Source organism: Staurois parvus, unplaced genomic scaffold, assembly GCF_062004578.1.
Source record: "Staurois parvus isolate SC_StPar_1 unplaced genomic scaffold, SC_StPar_1.0 ptg001701l, whole genome shotgun sequence".
Lineage (NCBI taxonomy): Eukaryota > Metazoa > Chordata > Amphibia > Anura > Ranidae > Staurois > Staurois parvus.
The window spans coordinates 125,001-140,974 of record NW_028319497.1 but is presented as its reverse complement, the minus strand read 5'-3'; the positions used below and the strand labels follow the sequence as shown (position 1 = coordinate 140,974).

Below are 15,974 nucleotides of genomic sequence, written 5' to 3'. Positions count from 1 at the left end.
GACGGGGTCTCGTTATTTCGGTGGGTGACGGGGTCTCGTTATTTCGGTGGGTGACGGGGTCTCGTTATTTCGAGCGGTGGCGGGGTCTCTTTACATCTCCACTTCAGATCAGAATTTGGTGTCCAGGATTCCTGGATCCATCCCGTCTTTTTGTTAGGGGTGGAGTAGAGGTGACCCCAGGGAGTCATCATTGACCATAATTCCAAAGGAAGGCTGGGGGGGGGGGGGATGATTAGGTCCCTCTGCTCTCTATCTGGGGGGATCTGTTTCCTGATTGGGCTTCGCTGTTCCTCTCTCTCAGTTATCAGTCGCCCCAGACTGGAAAACAATTCTGATTTTTAGGAAGCTAATTGGTCTTATCTCATCGGCCCGACTGCCCACCGCCCTTCCCGACCTTCGATTTACTCATTTATACAGCGCGGACACTTTCTTCAGAATGGCTTTGCAGGGAAATGGAATGATTTGCAGCAGCCGAGTCCCACGAACGCACTTCTGCTCTGAGGTGGGCTCTGCAGACGTCTAATACTCGGCCCTCCTTGTTTATTATACAAATAGTTGCCCCCCCAAAAAAATCACTTTTGAAAATGAATGAATAAAATGTAAATGATTGAATCGCTGCAAGAAATAACTTCACATCAGACCCCTCATTGACATCAGAAGCCCCCCATGTCATCAGACCCCCCCTTCTAATCAGAAGCCCCCCATGTCATCAGACCCCCCTACACATCACAAGCCCCCCATGTCATCAGACCCCCTTCACATCAAAAGCCCCCCGTGTGATCACACCCCCTTCACATCAGAAGCCCTCCATGTCATCAGACCCCCCCTTCTCATCAGACCCCCCTACACATCAGAAGCCCCCCATGTCATCAGTCCCCCCCTACACATCAGAAGCCCTCCATGTCATCAGACCCCCCCTTCTCATTAGACCCCCCTTCACATCAGAAGCCCCCCATGTCATCAGATCCCCCCTTCACATCAGAAGCCCCCTCATGTCACCAGACCCCCCTTCACATCAGAAGCCCCCCCATGTCATCAGATCCCTACCTTCTAATCAGAAGCCCCCTATGTCATCAAACCCCCCTTTCACATCAGAAGCCCCCCTTCACATCAGAAGCCCCCCATGTCATCAGTCCCCCCTTTCACATTAGAAGCCCTCCATGTCATCAGTCCCCTCCTTCACATCAGAAGCCCCCCAAGTCATCAGACCCCCCCCTTCACATCAGAAGCCCCCCGTGTGATCACACCCCCTTCACATCAGAAGCCCCCCGTGTGATCACACCCCCTTCACATCAGAAGCCCTCCATGTCATCAGAAGCCCCCTTCACATCAAAAGCCCCCCGTGTGATCAGACCCCCCCCTTCACATCAGATGCCCCCCATGTCATCAGTCCCCCCTTCACATCAGAAGCCCCCCATGTCATCAGTCCCCCCCTTCACATCAGAAGCCCCCCATGTCATCAGTCCCCCCCTTCACATCAGAAGCCCTCCATGTCATCAGTCCCCCCTTCACATTAGAAGTTAGAAGATGTGAATGGAGCCTTAGGGAGGTGAGGAGCTGGGCCAGCACAGACAGTGATTAGAAACTCCCAGGAGAGGGGAGGGCTGTGACCTATAAGAGGCGGAGTTGTCTATAGGCGGAACTATTCCTGGAGTAGTCACATTCGCACATTCACCCGAGTGAATATAAAAATCCTTTTATCGAAGGGTTGAATGTTCCTTTTTCTGCAATTGTTTTCGGTGGGTGACGGGGTCTCGTTATTCTGGTGGGTGACGGGGTCTCGTTATTTCGGTGGGTGACGGGGTCTCGTTATTTCGGTGGGTGACGGGGTCTCGTTATTTCGGTGGGTGACGGGGTCTCACAATTTCGGTGGGTGACGGGGTCTCGTTATTCCGGTGGGTGACGGGGTCTCGTTATTTCGGTGGGTGACGGGGTCTCGTTATTTCGGTGGGTGACGAGGTCTCGTTATTCTGGTGGGTGACGGGGTCTCGTTATTTCGGTGGGTGACGGGGTCTCACTATTTCGGTGGGTGACGGGGTCTCGTTATTCCGGTGGGTGACGGGGTCTCGTTATTTCGGTGGGTGATGGGGTCTCGTTATTTTGGTGGGTGACGGGGTCTCATTATTTCGGTGGGTGACGGGGTCTCGTTATTTCGGTGGGTGACGGGGTCTCGTTATTTCGGTGGGTGACGAGGTCTCATTATTTCAGTGGGTGACGGGGTCTCGTTATTTCGGTGGGTGACGGGGTCTCGTTATTTCGGTGGGTGACGGGGTCTCGTTATTTCGGTGGGTGACGGGGACTCGTTATTTCGGTGGGTGACGGGGTCTCGTTATTTCGGTGGGTGACGGGGTCTCGTTATTTCGGTGGGTGATGGGGTCTCGTTATTTCGGTGGGTGACGGGGTCTCTTTACATCTCCACTTCAGATGAGAATTTGGTGTCCAGGATTCCCGGATCCATCCCGTCTTCTTGTTAAGGGTGGAGTAGAGGTGACCCCAGGGAGTCATCATTGACCGTAATTCCAAAGGAAGGCTGTGCCCATCCATGGGGGGGGGGGGGGGGGGGTGAGGATGATTAGGTCCCTCCTCTCTCTATCTGGGGGATCTGTTTCCTGATTGGGCTTTGCTGTTCCTCTCTCTCAGTTATCAGTCTCCTCAGACTGGAAAGCAATTCTGATTTCTAGGAAGCTAATTGGTCTTATCTCATCGGCCCGACTGCCCACCGCCCTTCCCAACCTTCGATTTACTCATTTATGCCCCGAGGACACTTTCTTCAAAATTGCTTTGCAGGGAAACGGAATGATTTGCGGCGGCCGAGGTGCAGGAACGCACTTCTGCTGAGGTGGGCTCTGCACACTGGGGAAAGGTAGTGCCAGTTCTATAAAATGGTCCCTGGGACAGGGTAGTGCCAGTTCTATAGTATGGCCACCGGGGCGTGTTAGTGGTAGTTCTATAGAACAGTCCCTGGGGCAGGGTATTGCCAGCTTTATAGTATGGTCCCCGGGGCAGGGTAGTGCCAGTTCTATAGTGTGGTCCCCGGGACGGGGTAGTGCCAGTTCTATAGTACAGTCCCTGAGGCAGGGTAATCCCAGTTCTATAGTATAGTCCCCGGGGCAGATCAGTGCTACTTCTTTAGTATAGTCAGAGGGGCAGGGTAGCGCCAGTTCTATAGTATAGTACGTTGGGCAGGGCGGTGCCATTTCTTTAGTATAGTTCCTGGGGCAGGGTAGTTGAAGTTCTATAGTACGGTCCTCGGGACGGGGTCGTGCCAGTTCTAGAGGATGGTCTCTGGGGCGGGGCAGTGCCAGTTCTATAGTATTGTCCCCAGGGCCTGGTTTTAGAGTACAGAACCAGATACTGTTCCCCTCTATACAAAGTCAGCTTCATAAAGACATGGTTTGACCAGTTTGGGGTGGAGGAACTTGACTGGCCTGCAGAGAGCCCTGACCTCAACCCCATAGAACACCTTTGAGATGAATTAGAACGTCAGTTGTGAGCCAGGACCTCTCATCCAACATCAGGACCTCTCATCCAACATCAGGACCTCTCATCCAACATCAGGACCTCTCATCCAACATCAGGACCTCTCATCCAACATCAGGACCTCTCATCCAACATCAGGACCTCTCATCCAACATCAGGACCTCTCAGCCAACATCAGGACCTCTCATCCAACATCAGGACCTCTCATCCAACATCAGGACCTCTCATCCAACATCAGGACCTCTCAGCCAACATCAGGACCTCTCATCCAACATCAGGACCTCTCAGCCAACATCAGGACCTCTCATCCAACATCAGGACCTCTCATCCAACATCAGCACCTGAAGGCACAAATTCCCACAGACACTCCCACCAAACTATTGTGTAAAGTCATTCTAGAAGAGTGGTGCCAACTCCGTAAAGACATGGTTTGATCAGTTTGGTGCGCACAGAGCCTGACCTCAACCCAACTGATCACCTTTTGGCATGAATTGGAACACCGATTATGAGCCACCTACTTTTTTTTTTTTTGGTGCCCAACATGAGACCTAGGTCTTCTCATCCAGCATAATTATCTGACCTCCCAAACTCCTACAAACACCCTCCAGAATCTTGTGGAAAGCCTTTCAAGAAAAGTGGAGGAGGTTATAGCCACAAAGGGGGCAACTCCATATTAAGGGCCATAGGGGAGAGGAGCAACTCTATACTAATGACCATGGAGGAAGGAAGGCAACTCCATATTAATGAATATGGGGGAAGGGGAGCAACTCTATAATAATGGCCATGAAGGGGGGGGAGGGTGGCAACTCTATAATAATAGCCATGCTGGAAGGAGAGCAATTCTTTAATAATGGCCAAGGGGAAAGGAGGGCAACTCTATTTTAATGGCCATGGGGGGGGGGGGGCAATTGCATATTAATGGCCATGAGGGGGGCACTTCCATGTTAATTGCCATGGGAGGAAGGGGGGCAACTCCATATTAATGGAGAGAAAGGAGGGCTACTCCATATTAATAACCAAGGGGGAGGGGCAGCTTCATATTATTGGCCATGGGTAGAGGGGGGCAACTCTATATTAATGGTCATGGGGGAAGAGGTGCAACTCCTTAATAATGTCCATGGGAGGAAGGAGGGCTACTCCATATTAATAGCCTTGGGGGTGGGGGCACCTTCATATTAATGGCCATGGGTAGAGGGGAGCAACGCCATATTAATGGTCATAGGGGAGGAGGGGCAACTCCATATTATTGGCCATGGGTAGAGAGGGGCAACTCTATATTAATGATCATGGGGGGAAGGAGGGCAACTACATATTAATGGCCACGGGGGGGGGGAGGCCACCTTCATATTAATGGCCATGGGTAGAGGGGGGCAACTCTATAATAATGATCATGGGGGAGAAGGAGGGCAACTCCATATTAATGGCCATGGGGGGAGGAGGCCATCTTCATATTAATGGCCATGGGTAGAGGGGGGCAACTCTATATTAATGATCATGGGGGGGAAGGAGGGCAACTACATATTAATGGCCATGGGGGGAGGAGGCCATCTTCATATTGATGGCCGTGGGTAGAGGGGGCAACTCTAAATTAATGGTCATGGGGAAGAGGGGCAACTAGATATTAATGGCCACGGGGGGAGGAGGCCATCTTCATATTGATGGCCGTGGGTAGAGGGGGCAACTCTAAATTAATGGTCATGGGGAAGAGGGGCAACTAGATATTAATGGCCAGGGGGGGGAGGGGGCAACGCTATATTCATGGCCAAGGGGGGGCAACTCTATATTAATAGCCATGGGGAAAGAGGGGCAACTCTGTTTTAATGCCATAAGGGAGGAAGGAAATGTCAAATAAATGATCATGGTGGGGGGGGGATAAGGGGCAACTCCCCTTCTTTGACCACTATATTGAAATGGGATGTCCAACAAGCTCCTGAAGATGTGATGGTGCCCTGGCCATGCAGTATACGGTATATACCTCTATATACTGTATGTATATAACATCTTCTCAGAAGGAGATCTCATTGTAAATACGGGATATTTTCCGCGTGTTGGAAACTTTGATGACAGCGTTGATCAATGGCTCTTCATAGATCCATCGCAGTCCATGACACCTTTCTCTGAGTGTCCTGACAAGTGACAAGAGGCCTCTGATTGGTGTCTAGACAAATAATAAAAATCCCCGAGCCGCTGACAAGGACTAGAAGGACTTTTTTTTTCCTCCCTCTTTGCATTGATGTAACGCAGGAATGTCTTCCATGCTGCAGGTCACTCGGTACATTTAGTTCTTCGTGGAAACCTTCTAACTGATGGGACCAGTCATGGACGTTCCCACATGCGGTCAGGTTTCCTGTAGGAGAACCTGGACGGTAGAGACGAATGAGTAAAGTCTTTGTAATATGACCTTCACGTCAGGTTGTTATGGAGCGCTCTGCGCTCCGTGCGTTCCATCCGTTCCACAACTCCGAGAGCACCATATGTTGGTCTGTGGCCAAAACTATCTGCTGAACCACAAGGGTTGGAAGGAACCCATTGCTGACCTGTCCTTCTGAAGACATGTCGTGGCTGTCATACTGATTCATTGGCTTCAGGGGTGGACTGAAAACTCATGGGCCCCCCGGGCAATAGGGGATCATGGGGCCCCTGTGTCCTTGCCCACACTCAAAGCACACCCAAAAAAGCCTATAAAAAAGGTACCAGGGGCATTTCATGGGGCCCCCTGCTGACCCCTGGCCCTCGGTCAGTGCCCGAGTGCTCGAATGGTCAGTGAGCCCCTGATTGGCTTCCATACTACCCAAACCAATGACCTACAACAAGTATAAAGATCAGAAATTCCAACTTTCTAACCTGCATGCTTGTTCTGGGTTAGTAACTGAAATGCTGGAGCCTCAGATGGCCAGGAATGGTTACAAAGTTGCAACATTAGATCAAAGTCGAACTTTAATATACTTCTATTTTGCCTTCCTTAATCCCTTCCCCCATCAACCTGATAATGAAATATTCTAATATAACTTTTCTGCTTTCATTACATTATTTTAGACCCAGTGATGTCATCATCGTGTCTCTGTGCTTCTATAGGCAATGCAGGCAGATCAGGACTATTGGGAGGGGCCGACAGGGTGCTGTACATAGCTTCCTGGAAACATCACAGAGCCCTCAGCCTTGATGCAAGACATGCCTCTTGGAAGGAGTTATGCAATTACCAACTTGCCTTGATGTGTAGATATCAGTTTGCAGGTGTAGGCGGTCTTAGGAATGCTTCATTTGCATCCAGTCCGCCCTAGGTAACACCCACATGCGATGCTGTGCCTCCATGGTTGAAGAACTGATATCAATTCGTTAAGTTGTTAATTTTGTTTTGTTGCATTCGTCTGATGCATGGAGTCTGATGGAGGGTGCAGTGCTGGGACATTGAGAAGGTAGGAGACTGAGGCCACCAGAGAGGATGCGATACCTTGTTTATTACAGGGACCTTAGCTCTTTACATTTTTGCAACCTGACAGGGTCTCTTCAGCCATTGACACTTCTGGGTCCTCCACCATGCACTATGGTTTCATCATCTGGCCCTCTACATCACTGTTGAGTCCTCTAGTGAAGTGAGGATCAGAAGACGTAGACAGCACATGGTGGAGGACATAGGGATCTGACACTCCAGGAAGTGCCAAAGGAGTTTGGTGGAGTCTGATGGAGGCTGCAGTGCTGGAACATTGAGAAGGTAGGAGACTGAGGCCACCAGAAAAGACCATGTGATGCCTCTTCAATTACAGGGACCTTAGCTCTTTACATTTTTGCAACCTGACAGGGTCTCTTCAACCATTGACACTTTTGGGTCCTCCACCATGCACTATGGTTTCACCCTCTGGCCCTCTACATCACTGTTGAGTCCTGTAGTGAAGTGAGGATCAGAAGACGTAGACAGCACATGGTGGGGGACATAGGGATCGGACACTCCAGGAAGTGCCAAAGGTGTTTGGTGGAGTCTGATGGAGGCTGCTGGGACATTGAGAAGGTAGGAGACTGAGGCCACCAGAGAGGATGCGATACCTTGTTTATTACATGGACCTTAGCTCTTTACATTTTTGCAACCTGACAGGGTCTCTTCAACCTTTGACACTTCTGGGTCCTCCACCATGCACTATGGTTTCATCATCTGGCCCTCTACATCACTGTTGAGTCCTGTAGTGAAGTGAGGATCAGAAGACGTAGACAGCACATGGTGGGGGACATAGGGATCGGACACTCCAGGAAGTGCCAAAGGTGTTTGGTGGAGTCTGATGGAGGCTGCTGGGACATTGAGAAGGTAGGAGACTGAGGCCGCCAGAGAGGACGTGATACCTTGTTTAGTACAGGGACCTTAGCTCTTTACATTTTTGCAACCTGACAGGATCTCTTCAGCCTTTGACACTTCTGGGTCCTCCACCATGCACTATGGTTTCATCATCTGGCCCTCTACATCACTGTTGAGTCTTGTAGTGAAGTGAGGATCAGAGGACGTAGACAGCACATGGTGGAGGACATAGGATCTGACACTCCAGGTAGTGCCAAAGGAGTTTGATGGAGTCTGATGGAGGCTGCAGTGCTGGAACATTGAGAAGGTAGGAGACTGAGGCCACCAGAAAAGACCATGTGATGCCTTGTTTACTACAGGGACCTTAGCTCTTTATATATTTTTTGTGCTCTTCTTAATACAGTTTGCCTAAATGGAATATCTTCATCCCGTGTTTCTTCTGCGTCCTCAGGTTTGTGACCCGGTTCATCGAACTTGACGGTTTAACATGTCTGCTGAACTTCCTGAAGAGCATGGACTACGAGACGTCGGAGAGCCGAATACACACATCCGTTATAGGATGCATCAAGGCGCTGATGAACAACTCGCAGGGCAGGTCCCACGTCCTGGCCCACCCGGAGAGCATCAACATCATCTCCCAGAGCCTACGGACTGAGAACATCAAGACCAAGATCGCCGTGCTGGAGATCCTGGGGGCCGTGTGCCTGGTCCCCGACGGACACAAGAAAGTCCTACAAGCCATGTTCCATTACCAGGTCTACGCCGCCGAGCGAACGCGGTTTCAGGTGAGGACCGAAAGCTGTTGTTACTTCCAGGGGCTGACTGGCCATTTGGAAACTTGGGCACTGCCTGAGGGCCCGGGGTCAGTAGGGGGCCCCATGAGATGACCCTGGTACCTTTTACATAGGCTTTTTTGAGTTTGGGCAAGGACACAGGGGCCCCATGATCCCCTATTGCCCGGGGGGCCCCATGAGTTGTCAGTCTGCCCCTATATCAGCCCCTTCTACTCTCATGCAGCAGAGCTCAGAGTGGGGGGGGGGTCAGCACCAAGGAAGCTAGTCAGTTGAGCTTCAGTGCTCATATGTTAATAAGGGGCATGCTGACAGGAGGAAAGAGCAGAGTGACAGATGATCTGTCTGGTTTGCTGCTTCTCCTTTCACTGTCCAGCCCCAGGGTGGGGGAGGGGCAAGACCTGTAAGCTTTGCTTAACTGCAGCATGGAAAAATCAGGTCTGCAGACGGGGCGGAGCTGTGTAAATCGCAAGAGTGGATGGAGAGAAATAAAAAAATTGGCAAATGAAGGTTCATCTCTTTCTGACTGCCCAATATGGCGGCAGCAGGATGGGTGGGCCTTGATGCATCCATGGGGAGGACTGGGATCGAGTTGTCACCGTTCATGATTGGGAGCCGGTGGGATCATGTGATCGCTGTGACAGCTAATCATAGTGGTCACATGATCAGGAACTCCACCTGCCCTCATTCAAATCCCCTTAAAGGGCCGGCAGGAGGCATCAGCAAGGGGTTGCAGGAAATCTCTCCAAACTGAGAATGGAAATCAATTAAAAAAAAAAAAATCACAAAAACTGGCCATTGTTAAGGTAATTTTTACTACAATTTCTACCTGTTTTGTGTCTATTTTGTGTTTATTTTTTTAGCGATCGATCTTTTCTACATTTTTATGGTATTTTTTAATGATAGACCTCTTTAAAGAGACCCTGTCACTAGACCATTCATCTCAGTGACAATCTTACCTCTGAAGTATTTTATGAATGTTATTTCCACGTTACAGATCTGCTTGTGTAGACATCCAAAAGCCTTGAGACTGCTGCTGGGTGCCGCCATCTTGGATGTGATGTCAGCAATGGTCTCTCCGTAGTGTTGCCTTTCACTGCTTCCCCAGCAGCTACATAACAGGCTATGTAGAGAGGTGGGGGAGTGACAGAGGAGCTGGGCCAGCACAGAGAGCAATGAGAAACTCAAGAGGAGGAGAGGGCTATGATGTCTAAGAAGGGGGAAGGGCTGTGCCAGGGAACTGACTTTTCTGGAGTTGTCACATTCTCTAGGAAGTTCAAAAGCACATAAAAACGCAATGCAACAAACGCACGTAAGCATTTAAAATATTTGCTATCTGCTTTTTTTTTTTTTTAAATCTTTTTTCACAATCTTTTTTTTTTTTTATCTTTTATTTGCGGTCTGTTTTTTTTTTTTTTTAATCTTTTTTCGCTGTTTTTTTTTTTCGTTGATCTTTTTTTCGCGATCTGTTTGTTTTTTTTTTTTTTAAATCTTTTTTCACGATCTTTTTTTTTTTTTTTATCTTTTATTTGCGATCTTTTTTTTTTTTTTTGTTAATCTTTTTTCGAGATCTGTTTGTTTTTATTTTCTTTTTAATCTTTTCTCAATATCTCAGCTTTTTTTTTTTCTGTTTTTTTTTTTTTAGTCTTTTTTCGCGATCTGTTTTTTTTTTTGTGTTTTAAATCTTTTTTCGTGATTTTTTTGGGGGTTTTTTTTTAATCTTTTTTGGCGATCTCTGCTTTTTTTTTGTTTTGTTTTTTGTTTAATCTTTTTTCGCAATCTGTTTTTTTTTTTCTCTTTATTTGCGATGTTGTTTTTTTTTTTTGTTAATCTTTTTTCGTGATCTGTTGTTTTTATTTTCTTTTAAATCTTTTCTCAAGATCTGAGCTTTTTTTTTTTTTTTTTTTTTTTTTTTAATATTTTTTCGCGATCTGTTTTTTTTTTTTGTTTTGTTTTTTAATCTTTTTTCGTGATTTTTTTTTTGGGGGGGGGGGTTATCTTTTTTCGCGATCTCTGCTTTTTTTTTTTTTTTAAATCTTTCGTGCTATTTCTGCTTTACCTGCAGTTTTTGTTTTAACTTGGCGACAGGGTCTCTTTAATACAAATTAGGAGTCACATGATCGATTTTGCTCTTTACATCTACGAGCTGCTGAACAACGTCGGTGACATTGGATGACACAAGAGGCCGTGTCACCGCTGTCTGTCCATGTTTGTGTGAAGGTAGAAACTGCTGGAAATGGAAGGCTTTGACACTGTAAATCTGTCTGGGGAGGGGGATGGGCACAGCTATTCCTGGCACTTTCACCCAAACATAAATGAATGTCGGCCTCCCCGGCACACGCCATACACACATCCATTTTATAGGCTGCACGAGAGATTATTAATCTGTGTCAGACCCTGATCCCCGTTCCGGGCCGTGGTTTTCACAGGACGGGGGAGATTTATGAAGTCGGGAAAGTTATTTATTGGGATTTTGAAGTGCGAAGTCTGCGCCGGAAGAGCCGCATGTGTGCCGGGATCATTTCTATACATTGTATCCCCATGTCAGGTTCATTGTAGACCGGAGCGCCATCTAAAGGAGAGGAGACATCAGACTTCCCATTATTATATTGTCACATCGGTCTCTGCACCAAAGGAGCTGACACTCTAATGCCCCCCCACAGTCACACACTATTATTATTATACATTTATATAGCTCTGACATATACCGCAGCGCTGTACAGAGAACACTGAGCCAGTCATATCAGTCTCTGTACCAGAGGAGCTTACACTCTAATGTCCCCTCCCCCACAGTCCCATCAGTCTCTGTACCAGAGGAGCTTACACTCTAATGTCCCCTCCCCCACAGTCCCATCAGTCTCTGTACCAGAGGAGCTTACACTCTAATGTCCCCTCCCCCCACAGTCACACCAGTCTCTGTACCAGAGGAGCTTACACTCTAATGTCCCCTCCCCCACAGTCCCATCAGTCTCTGTACCAGAGGAGCTTACACTCTAATGTCCCCTCCCCCACAGTCCCATCAGTCTCTGTACCAGAGGAGCTTACACTCTAATGTCCCCTCCCCCACAGTCCCATCAGTCTCTGTACCAGAGGAGCTTACACTCTAATGTCCCCTCCCCCCACAGTCACACCAGTCTCTGTACCAGAGGAGCTTACACTCTAATGTCCCCTCCCCCACAGTCCCATCAGTCTCTGTACCAGAGGAGCTGACACTCTTATGTCCTCTCCCCCACAGTCACATCAGTCTCTGTACCAGAGGAGCTTACACTCTAATGTCCCCTCCCCCCACAGTCACACCAGTCTCTGTACCAGAGGAGCTTACACTCTAATGTCCCCTCCCCCACAGTCCCATCAGTCTCTGTACCAGAGGAGCTTACACTCTAATGTCCCCTCCCGCACAGTCACATCAGTCTCTGTACCAGAGGAGCTTACACTTTAATGTCCCCTCCCCCCACAGTCACATCAGTCTCTGTACCAGAGGAGCTTACACTTTAATGTCCCCTCCCCCCACAGTCACATCAGTCTCTGTACCAGAGGAGCTTACACTTTAATGTCCCCTCCCCCCACAGTCACATCAGTCTCTGTACCAGAGGAGCTTACACTCTAATGTCCCCTCCCCCACAGTCACATCAGTCTGTACCAGAGGAGCTTACACTTTAATGTCCCCTCCTCCCACAGTCACATCAGTCCCTGCACCAGAGGAGCTTACACTCTAACGTCCCCCCATGTCGGTAATGGTCACTCACAGGCAGTATACAGTATAATCCTCTTCGGGAGAATGCTCTTGTTCGGTGAACATCCACTTTTATTGGTAAGAAGTTGGCAAATCTTTTTCTTGTCACCAGGAAAGGAAGTTCGATGTGACCGTTGGCTAAAACCAATGGTCACTATTCTGTACTCGTACTCTTGGACCTCTCTGCTGCCTTTGACACAGTTGACCACCCCCTCCTCCTCGAAAAACTCCATCTACTTGGTCTCCATGACTGGACTCTCCGTAGGTTTGGATCTTACCTATCTCACCGCACCTTCAGTGTCACTCCCAACTCTACTTCCTCCTCTCCTACTCCTCTTACTGTCGGGGTCCCCCCACGGTTCTGTCCTTGGACCTCTCCTACTCCTCTTACTGTCGGGGTCCCCCACGGTTCTGTACTTGGACCTCTCCTTCTCCTCTTACTGTCGGGGTCCCCCAAGGTTCTGTCCTTGGACCTCTCCTACTCCTCTTACTGTCGGGGTCCCCCCAAGGTTCTGTCCTTGGACCTCTCCTACTCCTCTTACTGTCTGGGTCCCCCACGGTTCTGTCCTTGGACCTCTCCTACTCCTCTTACTGTCGGGGTCCCCCACGGTTCTGTCCTTGGACCTCTTCTACTCCTCTTACTGTCGGGGTCCCCCACGGTTCTGTCCTTGGACCTCTTCTACTCCTCTTACTGTCGGGGTCCCCCCAAGGTTCTGTCCTTGGACCTCTCCTACTCCTCTTACTGTCGGGGTCCCCCCAAGGTTCTGTCCTTGGACCTCTCCTACTCCTCTTACTGTCGGGGTCCCCCCAAGGTTCTGTCCTTGGACCTCTCCTACTCCTCTTACTGTCGGGGTCCCCCCAAGGTTCTGTCCTTGGACCTCTCCTACTCCTCTTACTGTCTGGGTCCCCCACGGTTCTGTCCTTGGACCTCTCCTACTCCTCTTACTGTCGGGGTCCCCCACGGTTCTGTCCTTGGACCTCTTCTACTCCTCTTACTGTCGGGGTCCCCCCAAGGTTCTGTCCATGGACCTCTCCTACTCCTCTTACTGTCGGGGTCCCCCCAAGGTTCTGTCCTTGGACCTCTCCTACTCCTCTTACTGTCTGGGTCCCCCACGGTTCTGTCCTTGGACCTCTCCTACTCCTCTTACTGTCGGGGTCCCCCAAGGTTCTGTCCTTGGACCTCTCCTATTCTCGATCTACACTTCTTCCTTGGGTAAGCTGATACCTTCCCATGGCTTCCAATACCATCTCTATGTTGATGACACACAAATCTATCTCTCTGCTCCTCAGTTCACCCCATCAGTTTCCTCCCATATCACCGATTTACTGACCGACATATCAGACTGGATGTCACTCCACTTCCTGAAACTCAATCTATCCAAAACTGAGCTCAGAATATTTCCTCCCCCCACGTGCCTCTTCCCCTGATATCTCAGTCAGGATCAATAGCACCACTTTCAACCCATCCCCCGCATGCCGGGGTGCTGGGGGTAACCCTGGACTCTGAACTATCCTTTCAGGGCCACATACAATCCCTGTCCAATCATGGCGCCTCAACCTCTGCAACATCTCCAGAATACACCCCTTTTTACCCAATGACACCACAAAGCTCCTAATTCACTCCCTGGTTATGTCTCGCCTCGACTACTGCAACTCCCTCCTCATTGGATGACCTTTACATAGGCCACTCCCCCCTCCAGTCCATCATGAATACTGCTACCAGACTCATCCACCTTACCAACCGTTCAGTGTCCTCCACCCCTCTCTGCCAATCCCTCCACTGGTCTCCATTCAGTGTCCTCCACCCCTCTCTGCCAATCCCTCCACTGACCTCCATTCAGTGTCCTCCACCCCTCTCTGCCAATCCCTCCACTGGTCTCCATTCAGTGTCCTCCACCCCTCTCTGCCAATCCCTCCACTGGTCTCCATTCAGTGTCCTCCACCCCTCTCTGCCAATCCCTCCACTGACCTCCATTCAGTGTCCGCCACCCCTCTCTGCCAATCCCTCCACTGGCCTCCATTCAGTGTCCTCCACCCCTCTCTGCCAATCCCTCCACTGGCCTCCATTCAGTGTCCTCCACTCCTCTCTGCCAATCCCTCCACTGGCCTCCACTCAGTGTCCTCCACCCCTCTCTGCCAATCCCTCCAGTGGCCTCCACTCAGTGTCCTCCACCCCTCTCTGCCAATCCCTCCACTGACCTCCACTCAGTGTCCTCCACCCCTTTCTGCCAATCCCTCCACTGGCCTCCACTCAGTGTCCTCCACCGCTCTCTGCCAATCCCTCCACTGGCCTCCACTCAGTGTCCTCCACCCCTCTCTGCCAATCCCTCCACTGGCCTCCACTCAGTGTCCTCCACCCCTCTCTGCCAATCCCTCCACTGGCCTCCACTCAGTGTCCTCCACCCCTCTCTGCCAATCCCTCCACTGGCCTCCACTCAGTGTCCTCCACATCTCTCTGCCAATCCCTCCACTGGCTTCCACTCAGTGTCCTCCAGCTCTCTCTGCCAATCCCTCCACTGACCTCCACTCAGTGTCCTCCACCCCTCTCTGCCAATCCCTCCACTGGCCTCCACTCAGTGTCTTCCACCCCTCTCTGCCAATCCCTCCACTGACCTCCACTCAGTGTCCTCCACCCCTCTCTACCAATCCCTCTACTGACCTCCACTCAGTGTCCTGGAAAGGTGGCGATCTCCCTGTATAAGTAATGCAGAGTGCAGGGGTCAATGATATCACAGAGTGCAGGGGTCGGTAGTAAATAATGCAGAGTGCAGGGGTCGGTAGTAAATAATGCAGAGTGCAGGGGTCAGGAGAATATTGCACAGAGTTCAGACATCAGTAGTAAGTAATGCTGAGTGTAGGAGTCCATTGTATGTAACACAGCGTGCAGAGGTCAGTAGTGAGTAATGCAGAGTTCAGAGGTTAGTAGGAAGTATCACAGAGTTCAGGCTCCAATAGTAAGTAACAGAGTTCAGAGGTCAGTAGTACATTACAAAAAGTGCAGGGCTCAGTAGTAAGTAATGCAGAGTGCAGGGCTCAGTAGTAAGTAATGCAGAGTGCAGGGCGCAGGAAAGAATTGCACAGAGTTCAGAGATCAATAGTAAGTAATGCAAAGTTTAGAGTTCAGTAGTATGGAAAGTGCAGGGGTTGGTAACATGTAATACAGAGGTCATTATTAAGTAACAAAGTGTTCAGAGGTCAGTAGTATGTAACACAGAGTGCATGGGTCAGTGGTATGTAATAGGTTTCAGAGGTCAGTAGTAAGCAATGCAGAGTTTAGGGGTCAGTGGTATGTAACACAGAGCACATGGGTCAGTGGTATGTAACACAGAGCGCATGGGTCAGTGGTATGTAACACAGAGCACATGGGTCAGTGGTATGTAACACAGAGCGCATGGGTCAGTGGTATGTAACACAGAGCGCATGGGTCAGTGGTATGTAACACAGAGCGCATGGGTCAGTGGTATGTAACACAGAGCACATGGGTCAGTGGTATGTAACACAGAGCGCATGGGTCAGTGGTATGTAACACAGAGCACATGGGTCAGTGGTATGTAACACAGAGCACATGGGTCAGTGGTATGTAACACAGAGCACATGGGTCAGTGGTATGTAACACAGAGCACACGGGTCAGTGGTATGTAACACAGAGCACATGGGTCAGTGGTATGTAATACAGAGCGCACGG

General features: G+C 49.8%; 1 protein-coding gene across 4 annotated transcripts in view; it reads left to right on the top strand.

The window, feature by feature from the left end:
• LOC149434702 (disheveled-associated activator of morphogenesis 2-like) overlaps nt 1–15,974 on the top strand; it is a 344,618-nt gene that overhangs the window by 205,976 nt on the left and 122,668 nt on the right. For all 4 annotated transcript variants that reach the window (XM_089663497.1, XM_089663496.1, XM_089663499.1 and 1 more), the window contains exon 6: nt 8,217–8,550. In XM_089663497.1, coding sequence (XP_089519623.1) covers nt 8,217–8,550 — 334 coding nt within the window. The remainder of the gene's footprint in view (nt 1–8,216; nt 8,551–15,974) is intronic.